This window comes from Ruditapes philippinarum, unplaced genomic scaffold (assembly GCF_026571515.1).
Source record: "Ruditapes philippinarum isolate M1 unplaced genomic scaffold, ASM2657151v2 ctg10009_1_1_1_1, whole genome shotgun sequence".
In the NCBI taxonomy this organism is placed as follows: Eukaryota; Metazoa; Mollusca; class Bivalvia; order Venerida; family Veneridae; genus Ruditapes; species Ruditapes philippinarum.
The window spans coordinates 102,318-119,428 of NW_026854310.1; the positions used below are offsets into that span (position 1 = coordinate 102,318).

Below are 17,111 nucleotides of genomic sequence, written 5' to 3' on the forward strand. Positions count from 1 at the left end.
GTATTAAGATACAAACTAATCTAAATCTATCAAATTTCTTTTTTTCATCTTTTAAAACATTAAAACAATTTAGAGCAAAATAGATTAGTTTTGAATGATTTTTGCTGTCCAAGTCTAACATTAATGAGCCGCATCACGACAAAACCAACATAATGGGTTTGAGACCAGCATGGATCCAGACCAGCCTGCGCATCCGCCCAAACTGATCAAGATCCATGCTGTTCGCTATCAGTTTCTCTACATGTAATAGGGTTGGTAAACGAACAGCATGGATCCTGATCAGACTGCACGGATGCGCAGGCTGGTCTGGATCCATGCTGGTCGCAAACCCATTATGTTGGTTTTGTCATGACGCGGCTCATTTATTGCATGATATATTTTTGCAGGAGTTTGATGTAGAAGATGTGGGGTTTGTTAGAGAGAGTCTCCAGTATTTACCATATGCCCCGTCATTATCTTTCCTCAAACAGGTAAGTCCCCTACAGTATAGTTTATAAACAGTTTATTAAGCCCATGGCTGCCATTATTACAGATCTATGACACCTGAGTTTTGCACTCCCATTACTGATGTATTACATCACCTTAGGGCAGTAATGGGTTATGTCCTTCTAAATTTAATAGGAGTTAACCAGTTATTGCATTTAGGGGATAGTAGTATGTTCTTGACAGTATAGCATCAAGTTTTAAGTCTGTACATGTGTGTAGTCTGACATCTGCCATAATATAATATTATGCTTAATTAACACAACTGGTAGAGCATTGGATTGTGAATTGGACCACCAGGGTTTGATTCCCTCAGGTCATTATGCCCCCACAATGTGGGAGCATATAGCGTTGCACTTGTCCGTCCGTCCGTCCGTCCGTCAGTCCGTCCGTCAGTCCGTCCGTACGTCCCGAAATCTTGTGAACGCAACTCCTCTTAAACCGGATGGCAGATTTTGCTTAAACTTACAGGGATGAACAACCTTAATGTGTAGATGGTAGTAAAGGAAGGAATTTTCGCTGCGACCAAATTTAACAGAATTATGGCCCTTTGTTGATTTTTTCACTAGATACTATGTAGAAATTTTGTGAACGCAACTCCTCTTAAACCGGATGGCAGATTTTGCTTAAACTTACAGGGATGAACAACCTTAAGGTGTAGATGGTAGTAAAGGAAGGAATTTTTACTGCGACCAAATTTAACAGAATTATGGCCCTTTGTTGATTTTTTCACTATACACTATGTAGAAATTTTGTGAACGCAACTCCTCTTAAACCGGATGGCAGATTTTGCTTAAACTTCCAGGGATTAACAACCTTAATGTGTAGATCGTAGTAAAGGAAGGATTTTTTGCTGCGACCAAATTTAACAGAATTATGGCCCTTTGTTGATTTTTAGTTTTCAACTTGTGGCACATGTAGTCCAAAAAATATTTGACCTAGAGTCATAAGATTGACAGAACAGTGGCGTGTGGGGGCATCAGTGTCCTATGGACACATTTCTAGTTTTCATCATGATTGATCATGAAATCATTTTGTATGGTCATTGGTACTATACCTCAACCATTAGATCATTTTCAGATTTTAAAGGGAAAGGCAATGTAAAAATAAAAAAAAATAATATCATAAAAAAATATAATTACTCTGCAAATTTTTTTGCAGTCAAATAATGATACTAAATGCTTTATAACAAAATTTAATAGTTTAATCACCGAAATCTACAAAGCAGTGGGCGTAATTCCATATTTGTGTAATTGGCGCATGTGATGTCATACACCCACATATTTAGATTTACTATAAAAAAAATGTTGAATCGTCGTGAAAGGTAAAGAATTATTATTCTAAAGTATTGACCAGAAAAATAAATTTAAACAGTGAGGGTGTGTAGAAAAAAAGTATTTTTGAGTTATAAATGCGTAACAATATCCAAGAAAATAAAAAAAAACAAATGAAAAAAACCAACGGCCTACTTGAACCATGAATTTCAGTCTTTCGCTGGCTGCTCAAATCATTCACAAATGATACAATATTACTATTGCATCTTGCAGGAAATATTGGTCGGACCAAAGACGTATTTCCAGATTGTTGGCACAATGTTGCTGCATAAGAAAATTTTGTCACAGACGGAGAAAAGACGAGCTGTTTATAACTTCCCAGGATTCTGCTCAGGATGTATGAGGATGGGCCTGTGTTATGGCTGTGAGAGAAGTACTGAAATACAGTAAGTGTTGCTAGGGTACAGGTTATTTAGAAGTTCTACTAAAATGTATCAAGTTGCTGAAGTACTTTAATTTGAAGCACTGCAGAAATAAATTTATGCTAATTGCTGTTCAATAATACTGTATAAAGGTGCTGAAATATAATAACTGGTGCTGAAATTAAGTAACTATTGCTGCAGTATAGTAATTGGTGCTGAAATGTAGTAATTTTTGATGAAATATACATGTAGTAAATGGTGCTGAAATACAGTAGTAAATTGGTGCTGAAATATTGTAATTGGTGGTGAAGCAGGGATTTGGTGCTGAAATATAGTATTTTGTGCTGAAATATGGTATTTGGTGCTGCAGTATGGTAATTTGTGCTAAAATACAGTAATTGGTGCTGCAATTTAGTAATTGGTGATGAAAAACAATAGTTGGTGTTGAAAGATAGTAATTGATGATGAAATATAGTAATCAGTGCTGGAATACAGTACTGGTCCTGAAATGTAGTAATTGGTGCTGAAATATGTATGATTATTAAAAATATATTGCATGTAAATCTGCCAGTCTTACCAACTTGTCCACATGAGACAAGAACTGAGCATATACCTTTTGCCACATAAATTACTTGTAGTATATTTCATTTATGAAGTTGAAAAAAGGAAATTCATCAGCTAGGCAATACTCGTATTTTACTTTGAATCATTTTGCCTCAGATGACTATGTTTAAATCCTTCAAGTGTTGTTGATGATTATTATCTGCCACTGAGCTTACTGAAAAGTATCTTGAAATTTAACCAATATGCCTGAATGTGCCTGGAGTAATACTGTGAGTTTGAGGGTATGTGTTTATAAGGTCTTCCATTACCACTTAAGCTGGAAAATGGCAATTTGTGACTCTAAATACATTGTTACTGGTTACTTAAAAACAAATTCCACCTCCCTCTACCCTTGCCCCAATCCTACCAAAAAAAAAAAAAAAAAAAAAAACAACAACAAAGAATGAAATAATCAAAATTTTATTGCAGCTTCCATGAGGACAAGCCTGTAAAGACTGGTGGAGGATTTACTTACTTCAAAAAAGACAGACCAGAGAATGAGATCAAGTCAAGGAACCCAATTAACTGGAAAATACAACACCCAGATCAGGCTCTCAAGAAGCTTATGGAAGGTAATAGCCAATAAATTACAATGTTATTTATGACTGATTTATAATGTCATGGAGTGAAGTTTTACAAAATCGAAGGTACTCCGGAAAAAAAGACCTGCAAAATGTTAAAATGTATGGTAGTCAATTTTGGTTTTAAAAAGAAAGTAAACAGTATAGAATTAGTGTTAAAATTAAGACACATGTTTGCTGTGGTTAGTTTGGTTTATAGTTCAATTGTGTAGGAAGCCAAATATAGCTTATAGACACCCTTGAGTCCATTCCTGGAACTTAAAAAATCAGTACTGAGCATGAGTGAAAAGTTTCTTGCTCAAGGTTACATCAACTTGCTCCTGACACTCACTGGTTTGAACCCACACGGCTAGCAAATTCATTAGATTACTAATCGCTGACATGTTAACCACTCATCCAGTTTATATAAATTTTAGTTTGATTGAGTAAGAAGCTATTGAAACTCTCTTAAAATTGTTCCTGGAACCAAACAGTACCAAGCAATGAGTGTTAAGTTTCTTGATCGTTGTAAGAAATACTTGCCCCTGACAGTGTTTGAACTCACATGGCTTTCTATAGCCCATGCAACCACTATTGCTTGACATTGAATCATTGACTTTTCTGTGTAATGCTTATGAAACTTATAGAACTTAATAAAATCCTAAGATTTTCTATGGCAACTCAAAATAGCAATGGTTTGATATTTTTTATGGGGCTTCAAAACGTCAGTTTTATTTAAGAAATCTTTCATAATTGCTCTACCCAGGTTCCAAATTTCACAGAGAAGTACATGGAATACACCTTTATTAAGATCACTTTATAGGCTAGCAATTATGATTGACAATGCAAAACCATTCATTAAAATGTTGTTTACCTGTATCCTTATATATAAAAGCAAGATTGATTGAAACAAGTTAAATGAAAATCTAGAGAATATATTAAATTCCTGTGTGAGTTTTCATTATGCATTCTTCACAGTAAAAAAGTTTGCCTGTCTATAGATTACTTGTTATTAATTTATTGACTGATGCTGGGATATAAGTCATGCTTGATTTCAGATTACTTTATGAATATATTATAATGTTGAATGTTCCTATGGTAAATCAATAATTGGAATAAGTCAATAGGTTTATATATCACACTGTAACAAGATTGATTTCATTTGGCTTGATCATAGAACTGTTTCTCTATTAATATAACATTACAATAGAAATCAGATTTATATTAAAATTTCATGACTAATTAGTCATTGTATTTCAATAATAATGCAAATAAATTTAAGACATATTTGTCTTAAATGATTTAATAATAGTATGATGTCTGTGCCCATTGGTTTCAAACAGCTTTATTTGTATAACTGAGAGCTTACTTGAATATGTGCCATTATATAATTGTTAGCTTAAAATATATTTTTACCCTAAAACATATTTTAACCTGTCCAACATGGGTCATCTGTGGCCATGTGGTTAAGGACACCAACTTTAAATCACTTTCTCCTCATTGCTGTGGGTTTGAATCTTGTCAGGGACTTAATTGGATTCTTACCTGTAGGGAAGATTATCCAGCTAGCTTTAGGAAAGTCAGTGGTTCTACACAGGTGCTTGCTTGTGCCTGAAATAATGAAAGGGCACCTGAGAATTCTTCCTCCACAAGTAAATTGTCTCAAATAATGTACAGACAGACACCTATTAGATATTCCTCCACAAATAAAGCAGGAAATTATGTTACTAAATGACTTTAACAGTGTCAGTGTGTTTCTTAAAACCCAATAAAACATGATAATTTTTATTTTTCGTCTTTGTTTTCACTAGAATATGCTGGGGTTGAACTTGAAGGTGCTATACCAGATGAAATCAAACAACACCTGGACAAACATGGTGGTCATCGGGAGAGAATCGTCTCAAATATACCAGACTTTGCTAAAGAAATGCAACAATATAATAATAAAGGTAATGAATACCTGTCAAATTTAACATCATAAAATAGATTCTAGATAGTGAATAGAATTTTAAGAACAAAAGTTAGCCAAGTACATTAGAAGATAATGCTCTGATGAAAGTACAATTATAGCTACAAGAATAATGGTGAGTCATAATAGAAGAGATTAGATATAATTCTCTTAATGTGGTAAATTTGTTTTATGATATAGGAAGTTCAGAAGTTAGACAGATAATCAGTTTAAAAATCTTGAAAATTTAAGATCAGTGATGCATATGTTCATAATACAATTAGAGTTTTAAATTCAATCATAATAATTGTACGATTTTTTTTCAGTTTTGTAATTGACAAATTTTATTTCTATTTTCACTGCTGAGATTGAAAGATTGAAATCCATACTGGTTCATCATGAACTCTTCACCACCACCCCCACCCCAACACACACACTCTTCATCCCTCTCACTTTTAATGACAGTATTTTGTAGTGTTCAGATCAGCCATAATTTAGCCGGAGTTAGTAATAATCATAAGGAAGAATTTTAAAAGTTGCATGTCTAGCTGTTTCTCATAGCAGTATGACACATATTTACTCTTGATTTTTATGCTTCCTGAACCTACATTTGTTCTTTTATAGAAAAATTGATAAAAGGAGATGGGCATTTACCAGATATACATGTCAAGTATGGACCAGCTGGTGAAGGTTATGATGACCTTAAAGGTCAAAATGAAGGTCAATATGATGGTCAAAGTGAAGGTCAAATAAATAGCAGAGGAACCGACCTTGACGGTTACGGTGACAGCAGAGGTTATGACTCTGGTGATGAGAGAGGTTATAGTGGTAGAGGTCAGCATGACCTTGACCCTCGTGATGTCAAAGTTTACATTGAAGGTCAAGGTGATCTAGATGATGATGAGTATGATGAAGATGGTCGAGACAGACGTATAGGTGGGAGGGGTAAAGGACATAGTAGTAGATTAGATGGTGCTAAAAGCTGGAGTAAAACTCAATCAGGATATAATACAAGTGGAGGTAAATATTCTTCATACTTCGTTTATTAAAGTTTTAAGGGGGAGCAGTGGCCTAGTGGTAAAGGTGTCTGCCTCTTAGCCCAGGGATCATGGGTTCAAGCCCTAATCAGGTCACAACCATGTTTCTTTTATATGACACCAGTACTGGTTGGTTCCAGGATCTCGAAAGTGATTAATATAAGTTGCAAAAACTTGTTTCACAATCGAGCTTAGATAAATATGTTTAAAACCATAAAGCTGATTCCGCTAGATGCCTCCACCTGTGCAAAACAGAATAGATTTACTTGAAGTGTTTTTTTTATAATTATATATTTTATTTCATGGCACAGGGGATCATATTAAAGTACATGTCTGATAATATTAAGCTTCTAAATGATGTTTTCAAATGGTACATTTGTTTATAGAACTTAAAGTTGTTTGTAATAGTTGATATTATATACATAGAAATTATTATATTTCAGATGAAGCAGGTCGGTCTGCTAGTTATGATAGATATGATAGACAAGGACATAGACTACCCAAATACAGACGTGTAGAATCTGGCTCAGGTTTGTTAACTAACAAAGTTGTTGTTTTGGTTTCTTTTTTATTTGTTGTTTAATATTTTTTGATAGTTTTTTGTCCATCTACTTATCTTAATTTAAGACATGCATTGGATTTGTAATCCAGAAATTGCTGATTCAATCTAAAGAAGAGGCAAAATTTCTCTGTTATAATCAATTTAGAAATCATCATCATCATAGATTAGTAGTTGGTCACTTGCAGAGAAATTAATTAAACCTGGTTAGTTATCCAGCAAAGCTGATTAGTTTGACCATACTTTAAGATTATAATGAGCAAAAATGTTCCAAAATAGAAAAAAAAAATGAAACAAGAAAATAAACAGTTTAGAATTATATTCTTTAGAAAAGAGTGGCCCCTGATGCAAAGTGGCTTAGGTCACTGATTTGATGTGATCTACTATCTTTCACTACTGTAGGCTTGAATACCTAGGTCCGAAGTTATCAAGAAATTTTCATAGCTCAAACTCAGATATCAGCCATTTGAGTGGTCAGTTATTGCCAATAAATCTCATGAGAATTGAGTCAGAACTCGGAAAAAAAAGTTTTATAACCTTGAGGCCAGTAGAGATGCTAGCTGCATGTGGCTATCTTCTTGAAGAAATTATGTTTTTAGGCCCGTAAATGATCTCTGTTGTAACATTTTAAGATATAAACATCTAGTGTTTATTGTTGTATAAAAGGTGGAATGCAGTGGTACAATATACTAGAACACTGGTCTGACATAATGTAGATTATAGCTTGATTACTGTTGTAAGTAACTCTGTGGGTCATTTAGTTATAACTGTATAGAAATTAAAGAATCAGCGAGGTATTATGATTGTTTGTTACAGAAGAAGAGAATGATGAGGATGGACATTCAGATACTGAAGGTTATAACTCACATCGTGGTCGAAGAAAGGAAAAACTGTACAAAGGTAATTATATTTAAAAACACCCAATAGTTTTTGTATAATAATAAAGATATAGTTTTTTTAGTACCACATTGATTTGATATGGAACTCTTGAATTTAACAAACAATTGTCTTAATCTTAGATATGCAATTCTGTTATATGTACATGTACCACATATAAAACAATTCTGTTTAAGTCTGAACAACTTGCAATTCTAAAATATTATACAATACAGTATATTACAGAACAATATACTATATCAGTACAACAAATTGTTGTAAAATACAACATCAAAAAAACAACATAACCCAACAAAATACAACATTACACTATACAACACAATACAGCAAAACAGCAATAACACTATACAACATTACACTCAAAAAACAATACAACATAAACACAATATGATATTTATTTAGCCTGTGAAATGTACAATCCAAAATTATCTAACTGAGTAAAATATGTATAAATGTAGGAAATTTTTTTATTACAAATCATTTGATAATTCCAGATATATAACACTTTTTCTTGGCCAATTCAGTTGCCTATATATGATAATCAGATATTGCCCTTTTGAACATAACCATAAAGTTACAGTTACAAGTTACAACAAGTACATTACCTAAAAATATTGTCTTCTTTAGGATTTTTACACTGAAGTCTGAATTTTTGTACATAGAAAACATGTTAGTTAATTAACATATTGAAAAATTGACCTTTCTGCCAACGTTCCTTTAAATTAGCCACACCCTCTATAGCAACAGTTGCAAGTTGTTACCTTGCAAGACGAGTCATTTTAAAATTGATTAAAGTTAAACAATACTTGTACTAAGATCTGGCACTTTTTAATTGTTCATAGAAATCAAAATTATAGATTTAAAGATCCTGTAACTCAATTTTTTATTGTTTTATATCATACATATAATGCTCAAATGAAGATTTATCAATACTGTAAGTTCCCAAAAGCGTTATTTGTAAATATATTTTTGAATTAACAATTCTTGTTAATAAAGGGAGGCAATTAGAAATTTATTTTCTATAAAGTCATATTTTTGAATAAGAAATGAATGCATATATTTTAATGATTACCTAAAATGTGGACAAATATTTGTAGTACATATTTTACATATTCGTTAATGTTTGAAAATTGTTTTAGAAGCATAATTATATACATATATAAAATTTCACTTAAATGTGGTAATTACAACCATAATTACAACATACAGGATCTTTAAGGTACTGGTTGGCTCATCATTAAGATATCACCAGGTTAAAAGTAACATAATTAAACATCATAATTATCAATGTTGTTACTTTAATTGCAACCATTTAAACACAGATGACTAATCATTCAATTAAACATGATAAAAAATACATTTTCACTTTTATATACTATATGTAGACAGTCAGCATGAAGGTATTTTATTTGTTGTACATCAGTTGTGTTTTAACCCTAATTCCTGTAATAATATTGTTAAACCTTGTGAGTATAACATAAGGAGATCTCAAGTCCTATCCTTGGTCTGGTCATGTTAGCACCATTAACATATAAGAATCTTACACTGGCTGCAGTTAAAGACTAGAATATCTAGCTCAAGCGTAACAGTCTAAGGAAGTAACTGAATGTCAAGGCTCTGCCAAGTTTTTACTTAACATTTATCTTAGAGCTAATGATTACTAAGTCTTGTGATGACAGCTGGTGTTTAATACTTTTTCTTGCATTATAATACAAATAAATCATATTTTGGATAGAAATTATGCAAAATTATTATTTTCATTTAAGACTTTTTCCTTATAGCAGCATATGAATTTACAACATCATCCATAACAGAAAAAATTACATTTTCCTTTAGAGAACACAGTTCATTCATTCATCCTGTCTGATATTATTCAACCTTAACCTTGATCACATGACATACTGGGTGATAAAATGACTATACAATGTTTCAATGTTGGGACTGCAACCAAAACTCAATTTTTTTATTAATATGGAATCTAACAAAGCCAAGGGTTCCTGGGATAATGTCAGTGAATAAATTTTTGTCAACTTAAATATAACTAATAACTTGTTTAGTGAGGAGGTATTTTCATTTATTTCTTTTTTTTTTTGCCTCCAAACTTCCATATTTCTTGAGGGCTATAATTTTGGTCACGTGATATTTTAAAGACATAGAATAAGTTTAAGATTACATGATTATTATAATTTGCCACATATATTTTCTATGGTGATTTTCTACACATAGTCAGTTTTATTATTGGTCATGTAATTCATAAACATACATGTACTGTTATTATGAGTTAATGTTTTATTCACAATTCCTAGCACTTACTTAAATTATGTTGATACTTATAGAAAGGCAAATATTTCCTTCTTATGACCCTGAACTATATATTCCCAATTTAACCTGGTTATTGTTTTTTTATTGTATGAGTAAATCCCAGAACTGCACTCATCATATTTTGTGTTTAATATGAAAATCATTTATCTATTTAAATAACATATTGAAATTTGATGATAAGTATTATAAAAGTTTATTATGAACAAGGCTTTGTTAGTATAATGATGTACAATGTATATACATGTAGTTACAAAGGTGTTGTCATAATACAACACACTCCATCTCAGACCTAGTTATTCTTTTTTTAATTAATAAACTTTATCTATTTATAAATATATTACATGTTAAAATGGATGAAGCTATACCTGATAAAATATTTCATTGAAATTTAAAAACGGTGAAATCATGATGTTTTAATTCATTAACTTGTGATGGTTTCTTGAATGATTTATAACAAGAATATCTATGTAATAGACAATGTAAACACTTTACCAAATGTAAAGCTTGATACAAATTTTAGTTCAAAGGATGAAATATCTTTTTTACCTCTAAAGATTATATTTGATTTTCTTCTTTTAATACATTTCCTCAGTGTTGAAAATAATGGTTAGGGAAACAAATGCATGTATGCTTTGTTTGAAGTCATAAAATATCTCTTTCACATGTAATATTGACGTCATGCTAAAATGTTGTGATATCATACCTTGATTTTAGCTTTGTCTAAATTATTATGATGAACATCTCAGAAAATTTTGTAATCATTTCAACTCCCCCCTGCTTTTAAGTTCAAAATTTAAGTTTGAAAAAAGAACATATTGTGACCTTATAAGTTGCCCCTGCCTTTAGGTTTGAAAAAAGAATGTTTTGTAATCATTTCAGCTGCCTTTAAGTTGAAAAATAATATTTTGTTAATATTTTAGCTCCCCCTGCCTTTAAGTTAAAGAAGAGCCCTAAAAGAAGTATAGTATCGAAGTCACCATTCAGTACTGATAGGGTGTATGATTTACCTAAAGGTAAAGGACTTGATATAAAGAAGTCAGACAAGCCACCTACACAGTTCAAAGATTTTAGAAATGTTGATGCATCTTGGAAGGTAATGATTGAGAAAATGATGTCAAAAAATAAAAGAATCGTTCTTGAAATGATCAATTATGTTCAAAGTGATGATGATGATGATAAAAGTGATGAATATGTTGATGGTGATAATAATGATGATGATGATGACTGTACATATATATTAATTTAAAAGTACTACAGTGACATAGAGAGTAAAGTTATCACATGGATGTGAAGTATGTAATATTGTCACTTAATTTCATTTTCCATAAAATATATCAATCTTGCAGTTTTTTTACAGTCTTGAAAACATTGTTAAATAGAACAAGGGAGATAACATCAGAAAAACATCAAGCCTTGTATTGAATATGGTTTCATGAGTTCTTTCCCTTGGGTAAAAGCTATATATAAAGTTTCTTGCCAAAAGTTATGACGGTGTTTGAACCCACACTGCTAGTAATCACTAATCCAATGTGTTGTTAACAATTATCCTGTCATGTGTCCAATTTAAGCATGCATGTTTAATAGCTTGTGAATTTTTAGGAACCAAAGAAGTTTGAGCTTAAGAAAAATGAACAGAAAGCAACCAAATTCTGGTCAGGACCACCTCAAAAGGTAAGTACAGCGTGTCTTATTGAAAAAGACATGTATTTAAATAAATGTTTTTTTTTTAACAGTTATAAGTTCAGTCATATAATTACCAGCATTAGTTGCCACAGAAGTTTTCCTTGATGCTGTCCCATTGTAAGTCTGTATGTTGTTTTGTTTGTTGTTGATATTTTGTTGAGAGTCTTTACTCCCATTTTCTCAATATGAATAATTAAAATAGCTACATAATTTAGAGAACAAAGTTTAACACAGTAGATTGAAAATTTGATATGAATATATAAGTGTAAATACTTCTAAAACATGAGTTTTACCTTGCAGAAGAAGGATAAGAAGAAAGGAGACAGGTCACAGTAAGTTTAACTTTAAACTGTTAATCTATATTGTCCAAAAGGAAACACAGAAATATACACAGAATATTATTTCAGACAAAAATCATGATACTTAGTCAATTAAAATTAATATTCTTAAGTGAGAAAATGTATTCTTTCTTTTATTGCAAAATACAAATACATAACAAGTTCTAAAATGACTTAAGCATTTTACAAGGCATAAAATAATAAAGCAATATTAAGCACATTTGGAGTCTGATAATAATATATTATAAAGTGTAAGGAGATTATAAAGTCCTTGTACAATAAGATAATATTTCATTTTTTGGCTTGTATTACACTTCATCCTCTCATGTTGCAGCACATTTATTACATGCCATTTTGTAGAACATAATATCTTAATGTACAAAAAATACAACCTGAAACAGAGATTCTGATACTTTCAGTGGAATTAGAAGAGTTCCCTCCCCTAGGTCAATATCACCAGACTCTGGACTTGACAGTGAACTCCTTACTGGTAAGTACTTGTAGATGAGAATTGTTTTCAGTATAGTAATTTTTCACTGTCTGCGGGAAAAAGTAAAAATCATGATTTGAAATGCTACAATGTTATATGCTGAACAATATCCAGATATATTTTTGTATAGCCGGACTTTCTATGAGAATCCTACATGAGTGTCTTTTCATGTATTTTATGTCAATTTTATATTTGAATTTTGATATTTGCCTCAAACTTATGAGTTTTAGATTTGGATTTTTGGTTTTGGGTTTTCAAAAGTCAACAGTTTTTGAAATGTCTAGAAATGAATCCTAGGTACAGTAGACTATTTTAGACTTTAGCTATATTCAGCATGTTTGCTGTTCTATTAGTTATAGAGGGTAGAATTTTGTGAAGGAGAATATATCTTAGCCAGCATGCCTATAGCTGTTATGAAAGCATGAAATAATTGTGCCTTCAACATACTACTGTCCTTAAATCTTTAGATAATGGACCATTCCTTGATATTGTATTGGTATTGACAATGAAATGTGAAATTTTCAGGTTATAGTATTTTAGATAGTATTTTGATAATTCTAAATACTGTGTAAAGCTGTTGCCAGATGATTTCATCAACTCTTTAATGAACTGTCAGTGGATGTTAAAATTTCACTCGTATTTTATTGTTATTTTCATTTTATCATTTAGTACAATTATCAGTTCTGTTAAGGTATTATAATAAAACTATGACTTATAAAATTGGTAAAATCTGTTCACTAATCAATATAATTTATTTGATTAAAAGGGAAAAAACAAAAACATTATTGATTGACTATTTTGTTTAAAACAGAGTGTATGTGTCTATTTTTAGCTGTTTTTTATGATAATTATGAATAATTAATAAAATTTTAGCCCTTAACCAGCTATATTTACTAAATGGACTTGCCCAGACTTCATTTTTGGAACTGTCCATTATCAATTTTCGGGATATCAAGATGAAAAATAGAATAGAGCATTATAGTCAGGCTAATTGGTTCCAGCAGGACCATATGTTGTATAGTTATTTTTTTTTTAATATGTAAATTTTATTTTCTGTTGTTTTTTTTTAGTTTGAAAGGAATAAAGACAATGTACTTCAAGTGCAAAAATGAAATTCCTTTCTGTCTGTTTCACCAAAAGACGCATGACCATTGTATTACATGTATTTTATGAATACATTGTTTATTTAAAAGAAATTTTTTTATGTTAATGTTATGATATTCAGATTTTTTGTTTTTTATTTTTTATCACACTAATTTATAATTTTGATTTTTATGAAAAACAAAGTTATTTTAGGGAAGAGACCAGCAGAACAATTAAAAGGTAAGACCAAAAAGCTCAATAAGGATGCATTACTTGGAGAAAATCAAGTCCAAGCTGCTGCTGATGATGATGATCATATTCTAGTACCCACTGACAAGGTAGAGTTAAACGATATAGATATATCATCAAGAAAACAAATTGGTAGAAAAGGGCTAATCAAAGAGAAACCATTGTACAGAAATGAGACAAAAGGTCATGTAAATGAAAAAACTCAATGTATAAATCATGAGCCTGAACTGGTGTCTGAAGAGCTAAATAATAAAGATATAACACCACGGAAACAATCAAAAACTGTCAGAAAAGGGCTAATGAAAGAGAAACCATTATACAGGAATGAGTCTAAAGGTCATGAAAATGAAAAAACTCAATGTATAAATCATGAGCCTGAACTGGTGTCTGAAGAGCTAAATAATAAAGATATAACACCATGGAAACAATCAAAAACTGTCAGAAAAGGGCTAATGAAAGAGAAACCATTATACAGGAATGAGTCTAAAGGTCATGAAAATGAAAAAACTCAATGTTTAAATCATGAGCCTGAACTGGTGTCTGATTTAGATGATAAATATGATTCAAAGGTGAGAAAATTTAGCGAAAATAAAGATATAGCTGATTGGACATCTGTCAGTGAATCTTTAGAAAGAGATAAAGAGTCTGAAAACACAGGAAAGTTATTTACTGAAGACCTTAAAGTCCAAGATCATAAATTAGATCCAAAGAGTAAAGGCATTCCTGGTAAACTTAAAAAGACGAAAAAACAAAATGTCTTGCTGGATGAAAATATAAAAAATGCTAAGCAGAGAAAGAAAAAGACTGTGGAAAGCTCAGTAAAAGATTGTGCATCAATTGTTGATACTGATAATGAATCAGAAGAGGTTTTACATGAGTTAACAAATCAAACTGCAAAATATGATATACCATTATTGAATGGAAAGAGAGAACTGGTTAAAGACACTGACCAATCTGCAGATGATAATCAGTGGGATGAGGTATCCATTAAACTCTCCGAACCAAGTCCAAGACAGAAAAGAAAAGGGAGGAAGAAGAGCAAAGAGAGGTTATTACTTGAAAGTGGTAACACAGACAAAAATGGTAGCCAATCAGAAAGACTTTTGTACACAGAAGGGAGCCAGAGCTCCAGAAGGAGATCTAGCAAATCAAAAAATGTTAGAAATGTGGGTTCCAGCAGCCTGGTATCAGATGAAAGCCTATCAGATGACCTTAGTTATTACTCGACTAGCCTCTCTTTAGATAGTTTTCATGACACTGCCACTGAGTATTACAAAGACTTTGATATGGAGGCATTTCATAGGAAACAAAGTTTAAGAGAACAGCTTAGGAAACGACCAGATAAACTTCCGCCACTTGGTAACAGGAATGAAGGTTTATTTCAAATCATTTTCAAAAGTTGGGATTTCATTTAAGATCATGTTTGTATGGGTATATGCAAAGGCACCTGTATTCAATCTAAACAATATGTTGAAGTTATTGCTAAATAAGCTATTCTTACACAGCAAAATTTTTTTTTTAATGAGTCCATGAAAACTAAATTGGAGATAAGCAATGCAAAAAAGTTTGCAAATTATTATTTTGTTGGATTTTTATGTTGTTTTTTGTTTGTTTTTTTTTGTAATATAAAGTATTAATATGACATTATGGGAAGCACTTTGTTATACACCAATAAAAACACCTGTATGAAAATCTCAACTTTTTGTATGCATCTGATTATATACACATATACACATATATTTTTGTTTGATCAATTTGAAGTTTTACTGTGAGTGTATTGTTTGTCACAGATATGAAAGCATGTGATGATGATTTATATTTTAAGGCTCCACACATATATTTATGGATGCCTTTTGAAAGTTTTTACATTAATTTTGCTAGTTTTGTTTTGTTTGCTTTGCATGGTGTGTACATGTAGCTCCAATTGGTAATTTTAAGGGTTTTTTTTATACTCTCTATAAATAATTATGAATTTCCAATAAAACGTTTGTATTTTCACTAGTATTTTGTATATTTGGTATATATTTGAATTGACTATTTTATCTAGTAATAATTGATAATGATAAGGTGAATGAAAATTGTAGTTTCTGAAATGTTATCATCAGGTAATTGTGTCTTTTTTCAATTTTGTAATTGAACTTGACCAGTCTATATCCTGACTTGTTCTACCGTATATTTGATTGATGTTAGATTTCCTGTCTATATATAGAGGATATTGAATGAGTGTAGGTTTAATACTAAATTTATTGAACGAGTTGAATAAAATCATATTATGCGAGCCTCTGGCGAGCATAATATTGTTTTATTCAACGAGTTCAATAAATTTAGTATTGAATCTACACGAATATAATATTCTATTTATCACATATATAAAATAAGAACGGTAAACTGTTAACAAGAGTCATTTTTCTTTGACGCGCCTATAGTGTAACGCTTACATTAGCGCGCTTTAACGCTATGTTGATAGTGCAAATGACATGACGTCAAAGTGTTATTACACTAGTGTAATTATCGTCTAGTGTAATATTGTTTTTATTAAATGGCTTTATTACACTCCTGCGCCGCGGTTTATGTGATAAGATATTATATGTAACATTCAATTGTTTGTAGATCTCTGAGTCATATCATTATAATGGTAAAATATATAACAAAATCTTTTTTTTTTCAAGTGGTTCTTTAAAAGTGGCAATGACTTAAGATTGGAATTGTTTAAACATAATGTCTCATAACTTATGTAAAATTGTTGTCCTCATCTTTACTTTTATATATTTACTTTATAAGTGTTATAGCTTTATAAATCATCTTAACACTGATCACCTATCATAGTTTATGTATATGTTAAAATTGAAATTGCAGTCATTTTTTTCTTTGTTACATTGCAGTTATTTTTGGTCACTTGACAGTACTTGCTTGAGTACAATTGCAGTTCTTTTGCATTTTATTGTTTTACATTATTTTTATTTTGCTTTATGCATATTATATATAGTAGTAATTTCCATATCTAAATTAATTCACTAGATTTTGATTTTCAGCAAATTTTAGTGTTAGTGTTTTGAAAACCCACAAGGGCCCTAAACCGCAGACAAAACTGTTCAGCAATCATGGTGGGCTGACATCCCAAGCTTCACCTAAAATCATTTCCTTCATGGCACCAATACCAGAT

At 31.2% G+C, this 17,111-nt stretch overlaps 1 protein-coding gene across 1 annotated transcript in view; it reads left to right on the forward strand.

The window, feature by feature from the left end:
- LOC132739768 (uncharacterized) overlaps positions 1-17,111 on the forward strand; it is a 56,545-nt gene that overhangs the window by 8,226 nt on the left and 31,208 nt on the right. The window contains exons 3-14 of the mRNA XM_060727564.1: positions 387-470; positions 2,031-2,203; positions 3,212-3,354; positions 5,154-5,291; positions 5,915-6,310; positions 6,771-6,857; positions 7,703-7,786; positions 9,169-9,183; positions 11,026-11,198; positions 11,705-11,776; positions 12,089-12,120; positions 12,546-12,616. Of these exons, the coding sequence (XP_060583547.1) occupies positions 387-470; positions 2,031-2,203; positions 3,212-3,354; positions 5,154-5,291; positions 5,915-6,310; positions 6,771-6,857; positions 7,703-7,786; positions 9,169-9,183; positions 11,026-11,198; positions 11,705-11,776; positions 12,089-12,120; positions 12,546-12,616 (1,468 nt within the window). The remainder of the gene's footprint in view (positions 1-386; positions 471-2,030; positions 2,204-3,211; positions 3,355-5,153; positions 5,292-5,914; positions 6,311-6,770; positions 6,858-7,702; positions 7,787-9,168; positions 9,184-11,025; positions 11,199-11,704; positions 11,777-12,088; positions 12,121-12,545; positions 12,617-17,111) is intronic.